This window comes from Vidua macroura, chromosome 6 (genome assembly GCF_024509145.1).
Source record: "Vidua macroura isolate BioBank_ID:100142 chromosome 6, ASM2450914v1, whole genome shotgun sequence".
Classification (NCBI taxonomy): domain Eukaryota; kingdom Metazoa; phylum Chordata; class Aves; order Passeriformes; family Viduidae; genus Vidua; species Vidua macroura.
Genome location: NC_071576.1, coordinates 8,207,097 through 8,224,417, shown reverse-complemented (window position 1 = coordinate 8,224,417; position 17,321 = coordinate 8,207,097). Strand labels below are relative to the sequence as shown.

The 17,321-nt window shown below is 41.6% G+C and overlaps 1 protein-coding gene across 2 annotated transcripts; it reads right to left on the bottom strand.

Annotated features, from left to right (window-relative positions):
- Positions 1-7,224: 7,224 nt before the first annotated feature.
- Positions 7,225-16,433, bottom strand: GPR132 (G protein-coupled receptor 132). 2 transcript variants are annotated; one of them, XM_053981142.1, is made up of 2 exons: positions 16,418-16,433; positions 7,225-8,352 (listed from the first exon to the last, which is right to left on the bottom strand). In XM_053981142.1, exon 2 carries the CDS (start codon positions 8,326-8,328, stop codon positions 7,225-7,227), a length of 1,104 nt encoding a protein of 367 aa, XP_053837117.1. In that variant the 5' UTR covers positions 8,329-8,352; positions 16,418-16,433. The 2 variants fall into 2 exon arrangements, with proteins under 2 accessions (XP_053837117.1, XP_053837115.1); XM_053981140.1 differs by lacking the exon at positions 16,418-16,433 and adding an exon at positions 10,011-10,067.
- Positions 16,434-17,321: the final 888 nt, after the last annotated feature.

The window sequence follows — 17,321 nt, the reverse complement described above, 5'->3', positions numbered from 1 at the left end:
ATATAAGAGGTAGTAATGTTTTTTTCTTCCAGTGTGAGGTCCACCATGCCCAGCAGGAAAAATAGGGTAGAGTCTGGTGCCCTCTTGTGACTACAGTGAACTACTCGAAAAACATTATACTCTGACTTAAAAAGCGGCCAGATCTTGAATTACACTGGAAAACACAAATTTATCCTAAACAAAATCTGGAAGTATAGAAAAGGGTGAATTAACCTCTCAGTGTTATTTCTACATGATTCAGAATAGAGGCAGTAGGGTCACAACTCATAGTTGACTGATATATTGAATATTTCAATGATATGTTGCTTTCATAAAAACTTTTCTTTATGCTAATCAACTAGATATGATACTGAAGGATGGACAGGTCAGGGTTATACATTAATATTGCCCTACATAATGGAAGATTATGCCCAAGCTACATTTCTAAATGAAAAACTCCCCACATTCTCCAAATTCTGATGGGTTGAAGTCATTATGATCTGAAACTATGGTCCAGCAAAAAAAGTTCAGATCCATATTTAATTTTCCACAGCCTTAAGGGAGAAGGAGGATGACTATTTTCATGGCTTTGGTTTAATTTCACATTGATTTATTTGTAATTGGTTTTAGTATCTCCAGAGGTTAAAAAAAGAAAAAAAAAGAAAAATATTACTTTCTGGGATTTTTTTTTTGTACAGTGTTATTTTCTTATCTTGGAATTTGACTAAGAACTTGTTCTAGTATCTGAAACTGAATGCTAGGATGACAAAAAGAGAAACATTTAGTATAATTTCCAGCTTCCCCACTCTCATGAGAGGGGAATATTTCTGCTCAAAAAAGGCAATGACTCATCCTTTAAGAAAACAAGAAGTGTCCACACAGCCTCTCTAGGGAAAGCCCTGTGCTGAGTTATAAAATCACACACACCTTTGAATTCTAATTTTGTGTAAACTGAAGTGGTCCTTTGACTTTTAGTTTCCCATCAAACCTTTCTGACTTTACAGTCTGCCTGTATCTGCTTTACATCACTGTGTACAGAAGAAGATCCTCATTTGTCCTCCTCTTGTTTCTGATGAAACTTCAGATTTGTTCTTGGCCTGTCTAGAATCTCCTAACTTTTGCTGGTGGGCCATTCCCACAAGTCAAGACAGCAAGATTTGGTGATACTCCTGAGTTCCCTTGCTGTTTATTTTACATTTTTTTCTTCCTTTTTCCATATCACTCCATCCAGTCCTGAGTTTAGTGTGAAACTTGTGCATTTGTCCCCTTTAGGACACAGCCGTACCTGCCAGTGATGCAGCAATGCACCATTCCACTGAGAGCCTTATTTTAGGAAGGATTTGAACAAAATAATTAGAGATAGTTAGAAACCATACATGCAGCTAAATGGAAAATTATAGGATTTTTTTAATACCTTATCAAATGTCCTGTATCAAACACATTGCCTCATCACCTATAAATGTCAAACATACAAGAATGAAAACTACCTGTAGTGGGTAGTGTGAGCCTCATCTTGACTATATTTAAGAAAGGCATCACTCCCCTGCCCCCAGTTAATGAAATCGATAAATAATAGTGCTGTTGTCTCAAGTGTGTCAGACTCATACTGGCAGAGACTTCATCCCAGAAAACTGGTGCTAAGAAAGTTCTTCCAAACTCATGAAGGTAGTGTCAGGAAGGGAAGAGCTTAAGAAGCAGAGTCCACATGGATAGATCTTCAAGAACTAGGGATTTTAGAGACTATTGCTGGTGGCCTCCTGTGTACAGCACTGTGATAGTGCTACTGGTGTCTTCAATCCTCTGCTTAGACAGGGAGTATGAGCCTTGTGAGTGCTTGGCCCTGAGGGTTTCCAGTCTGGAAATCAACTCTGCGGATCAATATCACTCTTACCTTCTGAAAACAAGACACCTCCAAACACCAGAAGATCACAGTGAGGAAAATCCCAGCAAAATCCCCAAGGGTCTGATGTCCATGTTACCAGAAGGAGACACAAAGTTAAAATGAAAGTCTGCGTATTATTTTTCTGATGTCTCAGCATAAATAGAAGCAAATAAAGTACTTTGAATCTGACCCTGAAAGTGCTGACTAATTAGAATTTGTGCTTTAATACCTCCTATTTGCCTCCACGCTGTTCTCTGCTCCATTGCAATAAGCTCTGAATATGCACAGACACACCTGCTCACGCTTTCTAGTATCTCCTTCAAGGGCTTGTATTTTAAACCAAGGAGCCAGACAATGCTCAAGGGAAGAAATGTCACATTTTACAGATGGGGAACTGTGATACAGGCTTCTGCATTTCTAAATAGCTTTCTGAACATGGATATTTGCATATTTGTTCAGAACATCTGTGACTTAAGGTTTACGAGGTTTTTAAGGACTTTGTATATCATACAGCAGCCTTTCCCCACAGTATCTGTCTTCTCTTTGATTCTTCAACGCCCTCAACAAAATATTTCAAGACAGACCTTTGAACATAGAGGAATGCTCTGTGATCTTGGGCTGAAATGCACAGGCCCTGTCACCGACGGAGACTACCAAACAGGATGGATCATTTCATGGTGCAGTGAGGGGTTGCTCTTGTAGACAATACTCATGTGATGTTTTGTAAAATTTTTACCATGTCTTATCATATCTCCTCAGCAGACTTTCTGTCTGAAAGGCTGGTTTTTGCTTCATTACCTCTGAGCATTTCTTACAGGATAGAATAAGAGAGTAAAGTCCTAGAAGTTATCAGTGATGTGAATTACAGATTAGACATAATGAGTTCAGAGCCGTACCCTTTCTTACCAACAGCTCGTGATGGCAGCTACTAACAGCTATTACCAGGGAATTAGCATTAGTCAAGTTTGGGATAACATTTCTCTTTTTGTGCTTCACATTCTTGTCACTTGGAATCAGGAGGCCGTGCTGCATCCCTGCTGCAAGTAGAAGCGCCCTCTCCTGTGCAGAGGTTCATTCTGCAGGGAAAGAGGGAGAGTAATGAGTAATGCCAGGCAAACCACCCCGTTCCAGCAGGCACTGAAGAGATGGAGAGGACATCCTCTAGACCCGGTTGCAAAAGACATGCTGGGAGATCTAGCTCTGGGGATGTTGGCACCTGTATGCTTCCCTGCATGCCAGAGAGGTTAAAAAATTATTGCATCTCTCTGGTGCAGTCTCCCCATTCTTATTTGCTACTGTTAGTTTGTGCTGGTTTGAAAATAAGTCGGGCATTCCAAACCATCAGGGAACTTTGGCATCATTTCATTGTACAGAGGAAGTTTCCTAGAAGACCAGTCCCACAGTGTGAGCTGTAGAATGACAATATCCTCACCAAGGAAAGCCATTAGGTTGTGGATATTTCTGAAAGCCTGGTTCTGAGTTAGATTTCATCACTCACTACCCAGCAGAAATTTGACATTAGGTTGTACATGAGAGCAGTCAAGGTCACCAACTGCAGAAGAAACTTGTCACATGTAGAGAGTCTGAGTGCATTCCTATGGGGTTTTGCCAGCTTTGTAGCAAAATCATGGCAATCCTCTTGCAGAAAAAAAATAATACAGAACATGAAAGCATTTCTTAGTCAGAAATAGAGTTTTATAAGTGAGTTACCCTAAACACTTTAAAAATTGCGGTCTTCAGATATAACTTAAAATTGATGAATAAGCAAACAAATCACATATATTGTCTGCAAAAACTAGTCTGGCCAGCTCTAGTTCATAGCCAGAAATTATTCACTTCATGTTTTATAGTCATACTTAAAATAATCAGCAATGAGCTTATCTCCCAGGTACATTATAAATGTCTGAGACACATGTAAAAATAAAATCATGTTTTATTTATACAGTAGCCCACTCTTCTTTTAGTCAAATGATGGAAATTATACCTGAGTAAATGTGAAATTTTGTAATCCCACCCCCTTACACTAGTGAGCAGCTTACCTGCTCTGCACCTTTTGTGTGGGGACCTGGCCATCTAAAGACCAAATTGGGAGGCACAGCCTTGGTTTGGTTCTGTACTCTCTCTAACTCATCTTATAGCTTGGACTGAGTTGGGGAAGCCACAATCCATATGGGTACAAGTCCAGGTGGCTGTGTTGAGAACTGCAGATCTGATGTAGCGGGTGAACCTTTCTTCACAGCACGGAGCAGTCCCTGTGGGCTCACTGGTGGTGTCTCTGCAGGAGGAAAGGGTGGAAAGACCCACACAATCAATCCACCCCTCAGATCTACTCTGAACAGAGAAGTGCCCTTTGCTGTGTATCTCACACTTGTGCCAGTCCTGAGACCTTTCCTTTGCCTGAGTGGCTCTGTCAGATACTGTCTGACAAAAAATAGATTGTGTGCTTGAATTATCAGACAAGAAATAGTCACTTTATCTGATGGGATATTTTAACAATACAGAATGTTTCTCGATGCCCTCACTCAGCCATAAAGCTGCTTTTCTGTTTATCCAAAGTCAGCATTTGCAATTTTCCCACATGGATACATTGCTTGGTACCAAGCCCCTAACCTCTTCAGTAATCTATCACAGAATATTTAACCTCTGGAGATTATCTAGGTAAATGTTTAAATTAGATCACACTGCACAAGTATTTGTCACTTCTAAATCTTTTGTTTCAGAGTGTGTCTGAACACAGAAACTCCAAGGATTTTCATTAAGAGAAGATGCATAATGACATAGTAATTTAGAACAGTGTGCAACTTCACTAAGGCAGAACTGCAACTCTTGCATCAGATCCTTATAATCCCTGGCCCCCACATCTGTGGCAACAGGTTCCAGTATTGGTTCACAGAATTGTAGAATATCCTGAATTGGAGGCGACCTACAAGGATCATCAAGTCCAACTCCTGGCTCTGCACAGGGCACCTAAGAATCACATCATGTACCTGAGAGCGTTGTCCAAATGCTTCTTGAACTCTCTCCGGGTTGGTGCTGTGTGACCACTTCCCTGGGGTGCCTGTTCCAGTGCCCAACCACCTTCATAGGTGAAGAACCTATTTCTAACATCTGACCTCAGTCTCCTCTGACTCAGCTTCAGGACATCCCTCAGGTCCTGTCCCTGTCACCAGAGAGAAGAGACCAGTGCCTGCTCCCTTGATTCCCACCATGAGGAAGCTGCAAGCCATGATGAGGTGTCCCTTCAGTCTCCAGGCTGAACAGACCAAGTGACCTCAGACACTCCTTATATCCTCCCCTCCAGAGCTTTCACCATCCTCATGGCCCTTCTTTGGTTATTCTTTAATAGCTTAATGTCATTTTTATATTGTGGCTCCTAAAACTGCACACAGGACTTGAGGTGAGGCTGCACCAGCTCAGCGCAGAGCAGGACAATCCCCTCCCTCAACACTCACTTCTTATCAGAGGAAAATTATCAGAGATGTTTAAATTCATTGAGGTCAATAGCTAACTTACATCCATGTCAGTCAGTTCAAAAGCCTGTACCTCCGGTTTCTTCTAAATTCACTGCTATTATTCATTAAGGTTTGCTTTCAGACTATGAAAATCCTGAGGTTGGGTGATTTGCATCTGCATCTTCAGAGATGAGTCACCAGTGCTCTGGCTGGCAGGGCCTGTCAGCAGCCATGTTCTGCTGCTGCTGCAGAATTCTTTAGCAATTGAAAGTTACAGATATTCAGCACCTTGCAGGTCTCTCCATAATACCCTAGAGAATTTGATCTCTGAGATGCATATAAAAATAGAAATCCAGAATTTTTTAATTAGCACCACAACAGAATTTCACATTCTTCCAAGAAACAATCTCCAATTTTGTATTATGTGGACTACTTTTGAGGACAAAACCATTTCACATATAAATACTAGAGGAGCCATTAAATAATTAAAAAATGAAATATGTAATAAATATAATAAATTGAGGATATATAATTTTGGCATAATGGTTCTTTCCAAACTGTAAGAGTATATAAGAATAAAACATAATATACAGAAATATCTATGGCAATTTTAAGCTAATAAAAAGCATTGTATTTATATTGTCTGTTTAATATTAATTCAATGCAGAAATGTCAACGTCAATAACAATTTCAACACGTCACAGAAATACAACAGCACAGATTAAATGGAATGATGCTATGAAACACTCTACATACTCATACTCAAACTGGTTCATGATCTGTCTGTTGAATCACATAAAAATATGAAGAAGTTGTTTAGATAAACATTGCCAGATTTATATCATTCTTATTTTTTAAATTCTTGTTTGAAGGCACAAGGAACTACTGTCAACAAGTTATTCATAATAGAAGTGGCAGCAGCAACAGTGAAATTTGCCCCAGCATGTCTGAGGGAGTTCCCAGCTGTGGAGAGGAAGGACTGTGCTCTCCAGACTGCCAACCTTCCATACCATCTGTGAGCCTACCCATAGCTTCTACAGACTCCTACACAGTAAAAGTGGGATCAGTAACAAAAGGGAAGGGTTAGCTTAGTCAGACACTAAACACGAATTCAACAAACATTTGGAGATAGCATAAAAGCAGTCCCTGACTCCACTTGGAAATGTATACATTTTTTGTATATTTCAGTGCATTCTAGGTCTGACTGCAAAACAAGTAAAATTTACTAATTGTAAACTATCAAGCATTAGAATTGTACATTTTAAGAATTTCAGGGCAGTGCGGGATCTTGACTAATGCAGCAGCAGTACTGTTGGTCTGTGTTAGCAGGCATTTTTTTGCCATCTAATTCTCCTGGAATGTGTGATGTACCTGAAGTCACATACTAGAGTACAAGGAAAATGTTCAAAGCTCTTGTTGAAAGACTTACTAATTTTTAATATTTTCCACTGGTTAACCACAAACGTTAACAGCAGAGCAACATGTATGCGAACTGGAACATGTACCTCCATGAAGAGGAACAGATGGTAAGAAGCAAAAATTTTAGCATTAAAAATAGTACATTGTTTTCCTCAGCAGTGCTTTTTAAAATTTTGCTCAGAAGATAAAACTGGTTTTATTTAATATGAGAAAAAGAGTTAATCCAAAAGAAAAAAGCTTTTAAGATCCCATTTTGAGTCAAAGTAAATTACTTTGTTTATTCCATGCATCCTCAGCAAAGTGGTAGTTTCATCAGTGATACTGGTGGGCAAAGTGTATTGTAGGAGATGAACAGAAATGTGAATTATTGCTCCCATAGTGTCCTCAAAGAGTTAATGACCCATGCAGAATATGCAAGATGATGTCAGCATGTAAAAACTTGTGTCCTGCAGCTGGCATTGGGAACTTCTTATTTGTTCCAGCAGCTACCAGCTAGCTGCCACTTTCCTGGTCTCTGCCACTGGTACAGGCCTTCTGAATGTCAGATGAATCTGTTATTTCTTTGTTTTCTTTTCTTTGGCCACGTTCCTCTGATTCTTTTGGCATTTCCAATTTTCTGTTGTCTGTATTGTGATCAGTGGATGAATTTAGCTTGGATGAGTTCCATCTCCATCTTCTCAGGCTCCTGTAACAATCTTTTCTGACATTTTCACTGACCAGAACGTAGATGATTGGATCGGCAACACCGTTTGCAGTGCCTAAACACAGAAACACTGTAAAAACTGAATATATCTTATTTTCAAATGGACATGGGCAGTCCTGATGAAGCATAAAGTATATGGCTCTTATTATGAGCACCACATGATATGGAGCAAAGCAGATCAAGAAAATAACAATAATGGCAATAGCCACACACTTCACTTTGGCTTTCTGGCGACAAGTCAAGCTGCTGCTTCTTTTTATAGCTTGGAAAATTTTGTAGTTTGTAAAAATCAGGATTGTGAAGGGTATGGCAAATCCAAACAGGAATCTAGCGAAGCTGAAAGAAGCCAATAATATGTCAAGGGGCACTGTCTCAAAGCAGGTTTTCACCTCTGTACAGTTTTGCTTATCTTCCATGTAAAATACTGGAGTGTGGATTCCTGCAACCGCAGCAAAGAGAAAACAGACTATTTTGGTGGCCTTTTTCTGTTCTCTTCTCCCCCTTGATTCCAGAGAATACACCAGTGCCACGTAACGATCCACAGAGATGCAGCACAAAAGCAGAATGCTGATGTAGATATTGCAGAAAAAGATGAATCCTGTTATTCTGCAAGCAGTGTCACCCATGGTCCACTTGTGCCCATTTTGCACATAGATAATCCAGAGAGGCAAGGTACTTAAATACATCAGATCACACAGTGATAAACTGAAAATGTAGATGGCAACTACTTTATTCCTTTGGATTTGTACAAACGTAAGCAGAGAAGTTAAGCAATTTGCTGGAAGGCCTATAGCAAAAACAATGCTGTAAACAGCAACCAGAAGTGTCTGACTCTCTTGATAAGGAAGTTCTGGGCAAGTGGAGTTACAATTTTCGTGTAGACAACCTTCCATTATTCTTTTTCCAGCTGATATTTCCTGAGAATCAGAAGACAAGGTGGAAAGTTAGCATTGCATCACTTAAAAATGTGTCAATAAAGGTTATGGTGCCGTAGGTGCCAACTTGACATGTCAGTGCAGCAAGTGGGATGGGGGATGATTGAAAGGTTCCTCCTCAGACATGAACTGAGAAAGAGAGGGTCACATCCCTCCACCTCTGAGAGTTGGAGTAGGTTCTGGTAGCTATGCAGAAGCTCTCTCAAGGGGGATCTGAAGTTTTGTCCCTGGACATAAAATTATCCATCTCCTTTTTGTCAGTTCCCATTCTAAAATCATACTGTAAATGCTAAAACTGCCATCATTCCTCATGCCAAGTATCACCTACACCCCAAATCTCACATGGAGATCAGCCTACAAAAATAAGGCAGATGAGTATGAAGTTGTAGACTAGCTTAGACATATTTGAAAAAAAAAGCTGAGTTCAGTATTGTCCCATCTTCAGAATGACTGGAGAAAAGAATTCTCACTGCAGTGTGGAGAAGATGGCACAGTACTCAGACCAGTGACAGGACCTGAGGGAATAGCCTGAAGTGGTGTCAGGGGAGGTTTAGGCTGGATATTGGAAGAAGGTTCTTAACCCAGAGGGTGATTGAGCTGGTGTTAACTTATGAACACAGTGGTTGCAATAAGGGCTGGTGGTGACAATTTTTTTGCTGCCTCCTAAGCATCTGCCACCTTTGGTGGAGGAGGAGGGGTCTCTTCTGGGCCACCTACCAAACTGCTGTGCAGAAGGGGTAAAAAGGGTGCTTGATTTCAGGGTCAGCAGTGGTTCTCTGCCCAGGCCTCATCTGTGAACTGACATACAGAGTTTCTCCTTGACTTAAACACGCCTGGTGGTGTGAGAGCTGCTGTACACCTGCACACCACAGAGCTGCTGTACACCTGCACACCACAGAGGGTCTTGGAGACCTCCCTTTCTATGCTAAAGCACAACAAGTGAATATGGCTCACAGTCAGGCAGATGGTGACATCCAGGGCAGGGACATGGCACAAGTCACACACCACCTCAGTTACTCATCAGCTTGTCTACAACACACACCTCAATAAAAACACTTTCAGGAGTGGTGGAGGGTGTTCTCTCCTTCCTGGCTTTGCACACTTCTCTTGATCCTGTGTCTGAATATTCTCCTTTCTATAGGGCTTCCCCCAGAGCAGTCAGTGATGGTGCAAGGCAGGAAGCAGTTAGAGGAGTTCTGTGGACACATGGCTCCCAATATTTGTTTGTTTGTTTGTCTGTCTTGCCTCCTCCCCTCTCACTTTTGCTCCAAGAGTCCTTCCCATGCTCAGCACCCATGAGGTAGCCTCAGGAAGGAGATGCCTGTGACTTTCTAAGCTACCTGCCTGGAGCAGGCATTTTTCCTTGGTGTTTGGCACATGGACTAAGCCACAGGGCTGGGGCTGAGCCAAAGAGACCTTCACTGTAAACGGCTGTCAGCTCCAAGCGTGATGCCTCAGCTGACAAAGTGCAGCCATGGGCATGGACTTACACTTCAAAAGAAAATCAGGTGCTGAAGGACTGTCCTGAAGCTTTGGCCTGTCAGCTTGGGAGCTTGTATCCTTCCCAGCAGGAGTGCTATAAGCCCCAGCCCAATATAAGGAAGGAGGAGAGGAGGCCACCGATTTGCTCCACTCCGCACCTTCTCCAGGCTCCCCGCCCTGTCCAGGGAAGAGGCTTCTTCCACTGGCCACTGCATCCACCCCCAGGTCAGAGCCTCACTTGCCTCCACTCAGTTCTCCAGGCCTGCAGAGAGGTTTCCCCCTCAAACTGAAGATCACAAAGCAGCACTCAGCAGACAATTAATGACATTTCTTCTGGTAACATTTCTTTTGTGTTGATACACCCTTAAGGGGAAGGAAGTAAGACCACAATCCGCCCTGTGACTAAAGTCAACTTCTCTGTGCCTCTACAGCCCTCTTCCATTGAAAGCACAGTCTTATCTTCTCAGACCTTTAGGGTTTAATAGTTTGATGCTTGCCTCAGCCCAGATGATTCCCAGTTCTGTCTTCCTCTGGGATGCCGAGGCTAACCTGCATCTTAAATATTAATTCAAATGAAAAACAGTAATAATTGCACAGATGAAAAAACTAGGCACCATTTTCTATTAATATTTTGGTTTGAACACCAGAACTCAAGAGATTTATCACACCCAGCAATTTTCAAGCATTTATAAAGGGTAAAACATTGTGATGATGACAAGGATGAGCAATATCCAAGAATGCATTTGTGAGATACAAACTGTTCCAATGAGTTATCTTCACTGCCCTGTATCCTTCAGTTGAGCAAAACCTCTCCAAAGCAGCTGTTTTCACCTTTTTGTGGCTTATCCTGATGTGCTAGGTCTCACCAATCATAAGTGTTACAGCAGGTACTGGCTGTGTTTTGCATCAGCAGCTCAGTGTATTTTTGTCAGCACTCTGAGGCTTCTTGCTCTGTGAAAGTCACTGCATGAGACAAACTGCAGTTGTCATGTGCATGATTCTCACTTTCAAGATGTGCAAGACATCTATCTTCCAGGACAGAGAGATCACAAAACACCTGAGCACAAATCACTGGAAGATGGGGTAATCCTCTAAAATTTGCTGTGTGCCTGCTCTGTATTTACACTCTTCCATTTCTAATATTCTTATGCTGTCTCCATGCTGTTAGACAACTGTTAGAAACTGTTAGATGATGCTGTTAGATAATTATGTTCCATAGTCCTAAAATGTAGTGGCTTCTGCTGCTCATTTGGGCCAGTTGCATGAATCTTTTCTCAAGAAAAGTCTTTTCAGTAACACTAAAGCGTAAAGAAGGGGAAATGAAAACAAGCAGGAAAGCAAAAGGCTTTACTTTTTTTTTTTTGTTTTGTTATTTTTGTATGAACTACTCATATGAAACTGTTTAAATTTCCAAAGGAGAAGTTGGAGTGATAAAAATAGCCGCTATTAGAAAAAGTAAAAAAAGAAAATTACAGACATGGTTACAAGGAAGAGAAGGTTTAGTCAAAGTAGGCATAATAGTTGGACAGAGACTGGTTGAAAGTCTTTGGAGTAACTCACCTGAGATACACAGGGACAGAAGAAAAAAAAGGACACAGTGAAATTCAGAACATGAGTAGAATTACATGAGCAAAGCACATTAATTAATATATATTTTATTTTCTAATATTTTTCTGATCATCCATCTCTTCCAGGGATTATTGTTAGAGCCAAAAGTTTTGAGGCATTTATGTGGATATCAGGAACGATTGTGAAATAACTGCTATGAGGGTTAAAATGAAAACAAACTTTCCCTTCACACTTTCCTTCCTGTCCCCAATATCTGTAGAGGAAAGCAACCTGCATGTCTCAAAGCATAAATCAGCCTTCAGTGGAAGAGGACCTGAGTTTCTGCTGAGGGATTTTGTGTGCTTTCCTTAGTAGAATGTGGTGCTGGAAGGATTTGACACAAGGGTGCCAGCAGGATGCCAGTTGGACACTCAAATCTATATTGAAACACATCAGTTCCCAGATGTGACATTTATGCCACCTACAGTGCTCGTCACCAGCAGTGTCACTCCTCCAGTGTCTGAACCTGGGCTTCTCCTCATGCAGAACTTACACTACCTGCCTGTAAATTATCAACTGATAAACTTTTCTGTCTCTTAACTTGAAACTAAGAAATTGCTGTGGATTATTTGCTCTGCTGTTCTTGAAAGAAGGTGTTGTGGTTTGTGGTTTAAGGAAAAATGTTTATGGTGTCTTTGAATAGAAACAGATCATGGCCCATATGCCCAGCAAGTCAGTGAACTGCTTTATTTTTTTCCCCCATTATTAATAAGCAAAATAGTAAAGGAAGTCACTCCTATAAGCAAATTTCAGCATAAAAAGGAGAAACTGCCATGGGTCTCCACTTGGTTACCCATCAGACCAATCATTTTTACTGACACACACAACACAGCAGGATTTGAAGATGTATAATTTGAAATTTGAACATAAACCCATGTGTTTCAAGCAACTTCATTTCAAATTTGAACGTAATATATGAATATATAATCTTGGCACTATATAGTTTCAAAACTCTGTTTAGAAAAAAAAAGTGTTTTAAAGCTATCCTGGGAATCCAGCCTGAGCACAACTCCATCCTAAAATATCTTTCTTCCACTGGTGAAGCTGGTAACCCCTCTCTTGCCTAGTGCTGGTTTAAAACAAGTTTCAGCATTTGTAGGCTGAAGGCAGCAAGACCCTGGGATTAGTTATACGGCCTTTATATTTAATTCTATATTGCAGATATGAGCTATAATGCAGATATAAACAGTCTTATAAAGATATTAAAATGAAGATAATAATAAATATAAAAATAAAGAAGATATATGGTAAAAGAGAGAAGTTATTAATCAATTGCCTTTCATGAGGGGAGGAGCTCAGCAGTCTTTCCTGAGGAGGGAAAGATACTTGATTTACCTCAAGATAAGCCTGTTCATAGATGTGAACTCTGAATGACTGTAGATTTTTAACTACCAAAGTGCAGGTTTTTACATAAATTCCTACATCCACTTCCCTCTTCCCACAATCTAGATTAGCACACAATTACTGTGCCAATTTGCTAAAATGAGCAGCTGTAGTATTACTAAGTGGAACTGCCATAATTTAGGTTTGACAAAGGCCCAGCTTTAAAAAGTGATCCTTCCCTAACCTGGGTGTCCTAGTGCCATGCTACCTGGAGAGGGACTGCACAGGAGAGAAGAATGTATGGTGGGTGGGAGAGAAATGTTGACAAAAGATCCTTGTACTGGCTTTAAGACCACATTATTCAACATACATAAAAGATAAAAGCAGGTAAAACTGCTTCAACATTGTAGGATGGGGAAGTCCAAAGGTGAAAAACAGACCCCAAAATCCACCTGTACCAAGGGACTTTGGTGTCATGATTCAAAGGTTGTGAGTCAGGATTTTGGGACTTCAAATCTAGCAAAGTTTTTCAGTCCTCCCTGAGAGCATCAAAGTGCAGCTATTGCGGGGCAGATTTACCCCCTGGTACCCACCAGCTTGTGTGGAAAAGATCCCAGAGCCAGAGGAATGGCTCCGAGGCCAGGAGAAGCATCAGGAAGCCCAGAAAAGCTGTCATAAATTTGAGGCTAAACTGTAAAGGCTGTCAAGTCAAAAGGCTGAAGTAAGTGGAGGTGTTGGAGCAGCGGCAGTGAAAGTGTGCAACTGAGAGCAGCTCTGCTTCACACCTCGTCACACCTGAAACCACCAAGCACTCCAGTCCAATGACTCTCTAAAGCTATTGCAGCTTAATTGGTGGCCTTGACACTGGGGGCTAATTGTATATAGCTTCTGTTAAAGAAGTGGCTCATTTGGAAACCCAGCTGACCAAACTTTCCTACTGGCTTGTGCTGGAACTACAAAGTTTTAGAGGAAGAGGATGAGAGTGGTGATTCCCATTTCTCTCTCTTGCATCAGGGTGCTCAAGGATGCTGAAGCACGGCCAGGTGCCAGCAGATTTGGCACTAAGGGCATACAAGTGGATGGATACTGCTTTGGTTTGCCAAAAGAGCAGGCTGGGATGTTGGAGAACAGGCTGGGATATCAGGGAACAGGATGTTCTAACAAGGTGAGGAGGTCTGGCTATGCTGACACAGTTAGAGATGAATGTGTTTTATTGCCAGGTTTAAGGAAAATCTGACTTCAAGCAGCTGAACAAAGAGGCACCAAGACCTATGTCAAAACCCACCAGTGTTCCCCTTAAAAAGGGGTTACCCTTTAGATTTTAGGATTTCCCCAGCAGCTACTTATGGATATCATCCTCTTATTCTTGGCCTCCAGGCCTTCAAACAGGAGACTCCTGCCAAACCTTTGGCACCTGCAGTTAGCAGCACACTAAGAGCCATAGAAAGGCCCAGTCCAGAGCCATGTCCACCCCAAACTACTGTGACTCAAAATCATCTCTGGAGTAGAAAGTGTTCAGGTGGAGTTGCTGAACATATTCATAACCAAACACATCTGATGAAATGCCCAAATCCACAGGCGTCCCCTCTTCCTGCACTGACACCTTCACTGCAGTCATTACAGTCACAGGGATCACAGGCTCTTTCTGCATCCCCAAAATGTGTTTGTCTTTCATCCCTGATAAACCCCCCAGTCAGAGCATGGCTTAACTGTGCTGCAAAGAGTGAGCACAGATAGGATGGCTTCTCTTTCCATGAGTGGGAAAATGAGAAGATAGTGTTGAGCTTTGACCTTGTGACAGTAGATTATCTCTCCCTGATAGGGGTCTTGGCCCTGCCCTCGTGGGTCTGTATGGAAGCTGCTGTGGTGGTTCCCCATCAGTACTAAAGATGGTGCTGGGGAAAACCAGAGCAAAGAGTTGCCAAAATAATTTAATGATCTGTCAGACCTGGGCTCACTGACATAATGGCTACTACTGACTAGTCTAGGTAGTTTCATCTTAAAATTGTTTTACTTTTGTCTAAATTGGATGTCTCTGAGAAAGTAGGATTTGTAAAGCCTGGCGAAAACCACAGGTACCTTTTTTACTTGAAACAATCCTATTTTTAACAGTACTCTGAACTTAGACACAAATATTTCCTCCTTCTCCATTTACCATGAAACACAATTTCTTTGGTCCGTTTTGTCCTCTGATTTGCTCTCAACTAATTGAAGAACTTCATTTTCCTTTTTGACATTTAGGACTCCTGTAGCTGCCTCACCATACCAACAGCAGGTCCTTAAGACTTTAGTGATACCAAAAAAACTGTGACGCTCAAAGATTCCTCTTTGCACGTACACACGCCCCTGACATCTCTGTGAGCACATTCACTTCTGCTAAATCTGTGGTGGTTTGTCTGAATCCTCATCTCTGATCTCTTCTGGCTCTTTATATGTCTACTACAATGAGCATCTCATTCTTTGTTGGCACACTTAGGGTCTACCCTGGAAGTTATTAGTGTGAAAATCCCAGTTAGTAGATATTTCCCAAAGCATCCTGACACTTGACAGCAAAATTATTTGTGTGATCATGGCGAGGCTGTAAGATCAGTATCTCCCAAGAGGCTTGGGAAATGCTGAACCTGAAAGAGCCATCTGCACTTTCAGGCAGAAATCTGTACAGAGGGGGTGCCCAATTCAAACCTTAAATTTATTTAAATATAGTGTCCCGTGTAGAGAACTTTGGAAAACTTCTCTGAGGAAAATCAGTCTTGCCCCTTGCCCATTGTGTACTAATGAGCAGAATAAGTGCTTGGGGTTTTTTGGTTGGGTTTTTTTTTTTTTTATTTTGTTTTGGGTTTTTTGTTTCATCCCCACTCCCTTTTTCCCCACAATGAAGTTACCGGAAGTTAAAGAGCTCCTGGTTTAGAGGCAGCAGCAGCTCTAAATAGGATTATGAGAAGGACAGGTTTAAATAAACCCAGATGCTCTTTGGTCTTTGTAAAAGTAGTCAACTCTGAAAATATTTTACAAAAAAAAAGTTAATTTAAACTCCAGTTAGCCTCCACATCCCTGAGTGCCAGAGATCAGCAGTGTTGTGTGAATAAAAGGTGGAGAAAAAGCAGGTACGTAGTGTATCCAATTAGTCTTTATAGACCAGCAGGTAAACTTGACAATTAAATGCCTGCCTTGCTTTTCCAGCATAGTAAGGATGAGAGGAAAGGCTGGATGTGAATTCTCCTGAAAAGAAACCCAGCATTCATATTGCTGTTATAATTCTGTATTCATGGCTCATGCACTGCAGTAATAGCTAAAGCTCACCTCACAGCAACCTCTACTCTGCCAAAATCCTTCAATCCTAATAATCATCTATCCCTGACTGGAACTAAAGTTGATTTCTAAGAGAAATATGCTTTTTATAGGAAAGGGAATTCATAAGGAAGACAGATAGGAGGGGCTGCATCAACTGCAATTAATTAATACAGACCCAGCAACTACATCAGTCACGAGGAGATTTAGACTACGGTGAGGCATCAACAACAATCTGCATTTCTTGAGCACAGACACACGGCATGGAGAAACAGTGAGCAAAACAGAACAAAGGAAAATGCTGCTAAATAGAAGCAATGACTTGACACAGAGATGGAACACTTACCTTTTATTTTTTCTTTTTTTCCCCCTGGTTTTTGCAGAGGAGACGATGGAGTGCTCCAGCTCGTGCTGTGCTCAGAGGCTGCTCTGACAGAGCTGCAGGAAGTAGCAGATGATACCACGTGCAGCCCTTAGTACTGTGAGCTAAAAGAGGTTCTGTGGGCACAGCTTCATCAGAGTCCCCAGAAGTGTGTCACTTTTAGTTGGGTGTGCACAGAAAGCAGAGGCTGCCCAGTGCCAGCAGAGAACCTAGGAGGAGAAGCAGCATTAAAAATGAAGTGTTTGCTGTCAAATTCTCTCACTTGCACAGGGGTGAGAGATTGCTTTCGTGACTGCCAGACTCTGGTTTGAGCTCCTGTTCTGGATGTGAACTGCAAACATGCCCCAGAGAGACAAGGGACTGATGAACTGCCCCAAACCCTGTGGCTCCTCAGGGGCAGAGCACCTGCAGGAGGTGCTGATTCCTACAGTGGAGGAAATTCCTACTCTGGGAATGAACTCGCCTGAATATGTGTGAATTGGCTGGGTATTGGAAAGTGGGAAACAGTATTAGAGCCCAATAAACAGTGTGGTGATAGGAGGGAGAGCTTATTCTGGTGCCAGCTGGGATAGAGAAGGCTGAGAATGCTAAAGAAGATTTGATGATGGTTTAAACACCTTCTAGAAGAAGAATTGATCTGCAAGAGTTCCTTAATAGCAAAGAGCATTGATAAGAAGGAGCATATGATCTTTACCAAGTGCCCTAGTTCAGGCTTTATGTGAAGGAGGAAGGAGATCCCAATGTTACATTGCCAGCCTAGACCTTGTTTGTGAGCCCTATTCCATGTATTTTTGCAGATGCTGTGTGTCACTCAAAGTCAGTTATGACCAGATTTATTAAGTTTTCAGGCAACCTTTCCATCAACTCC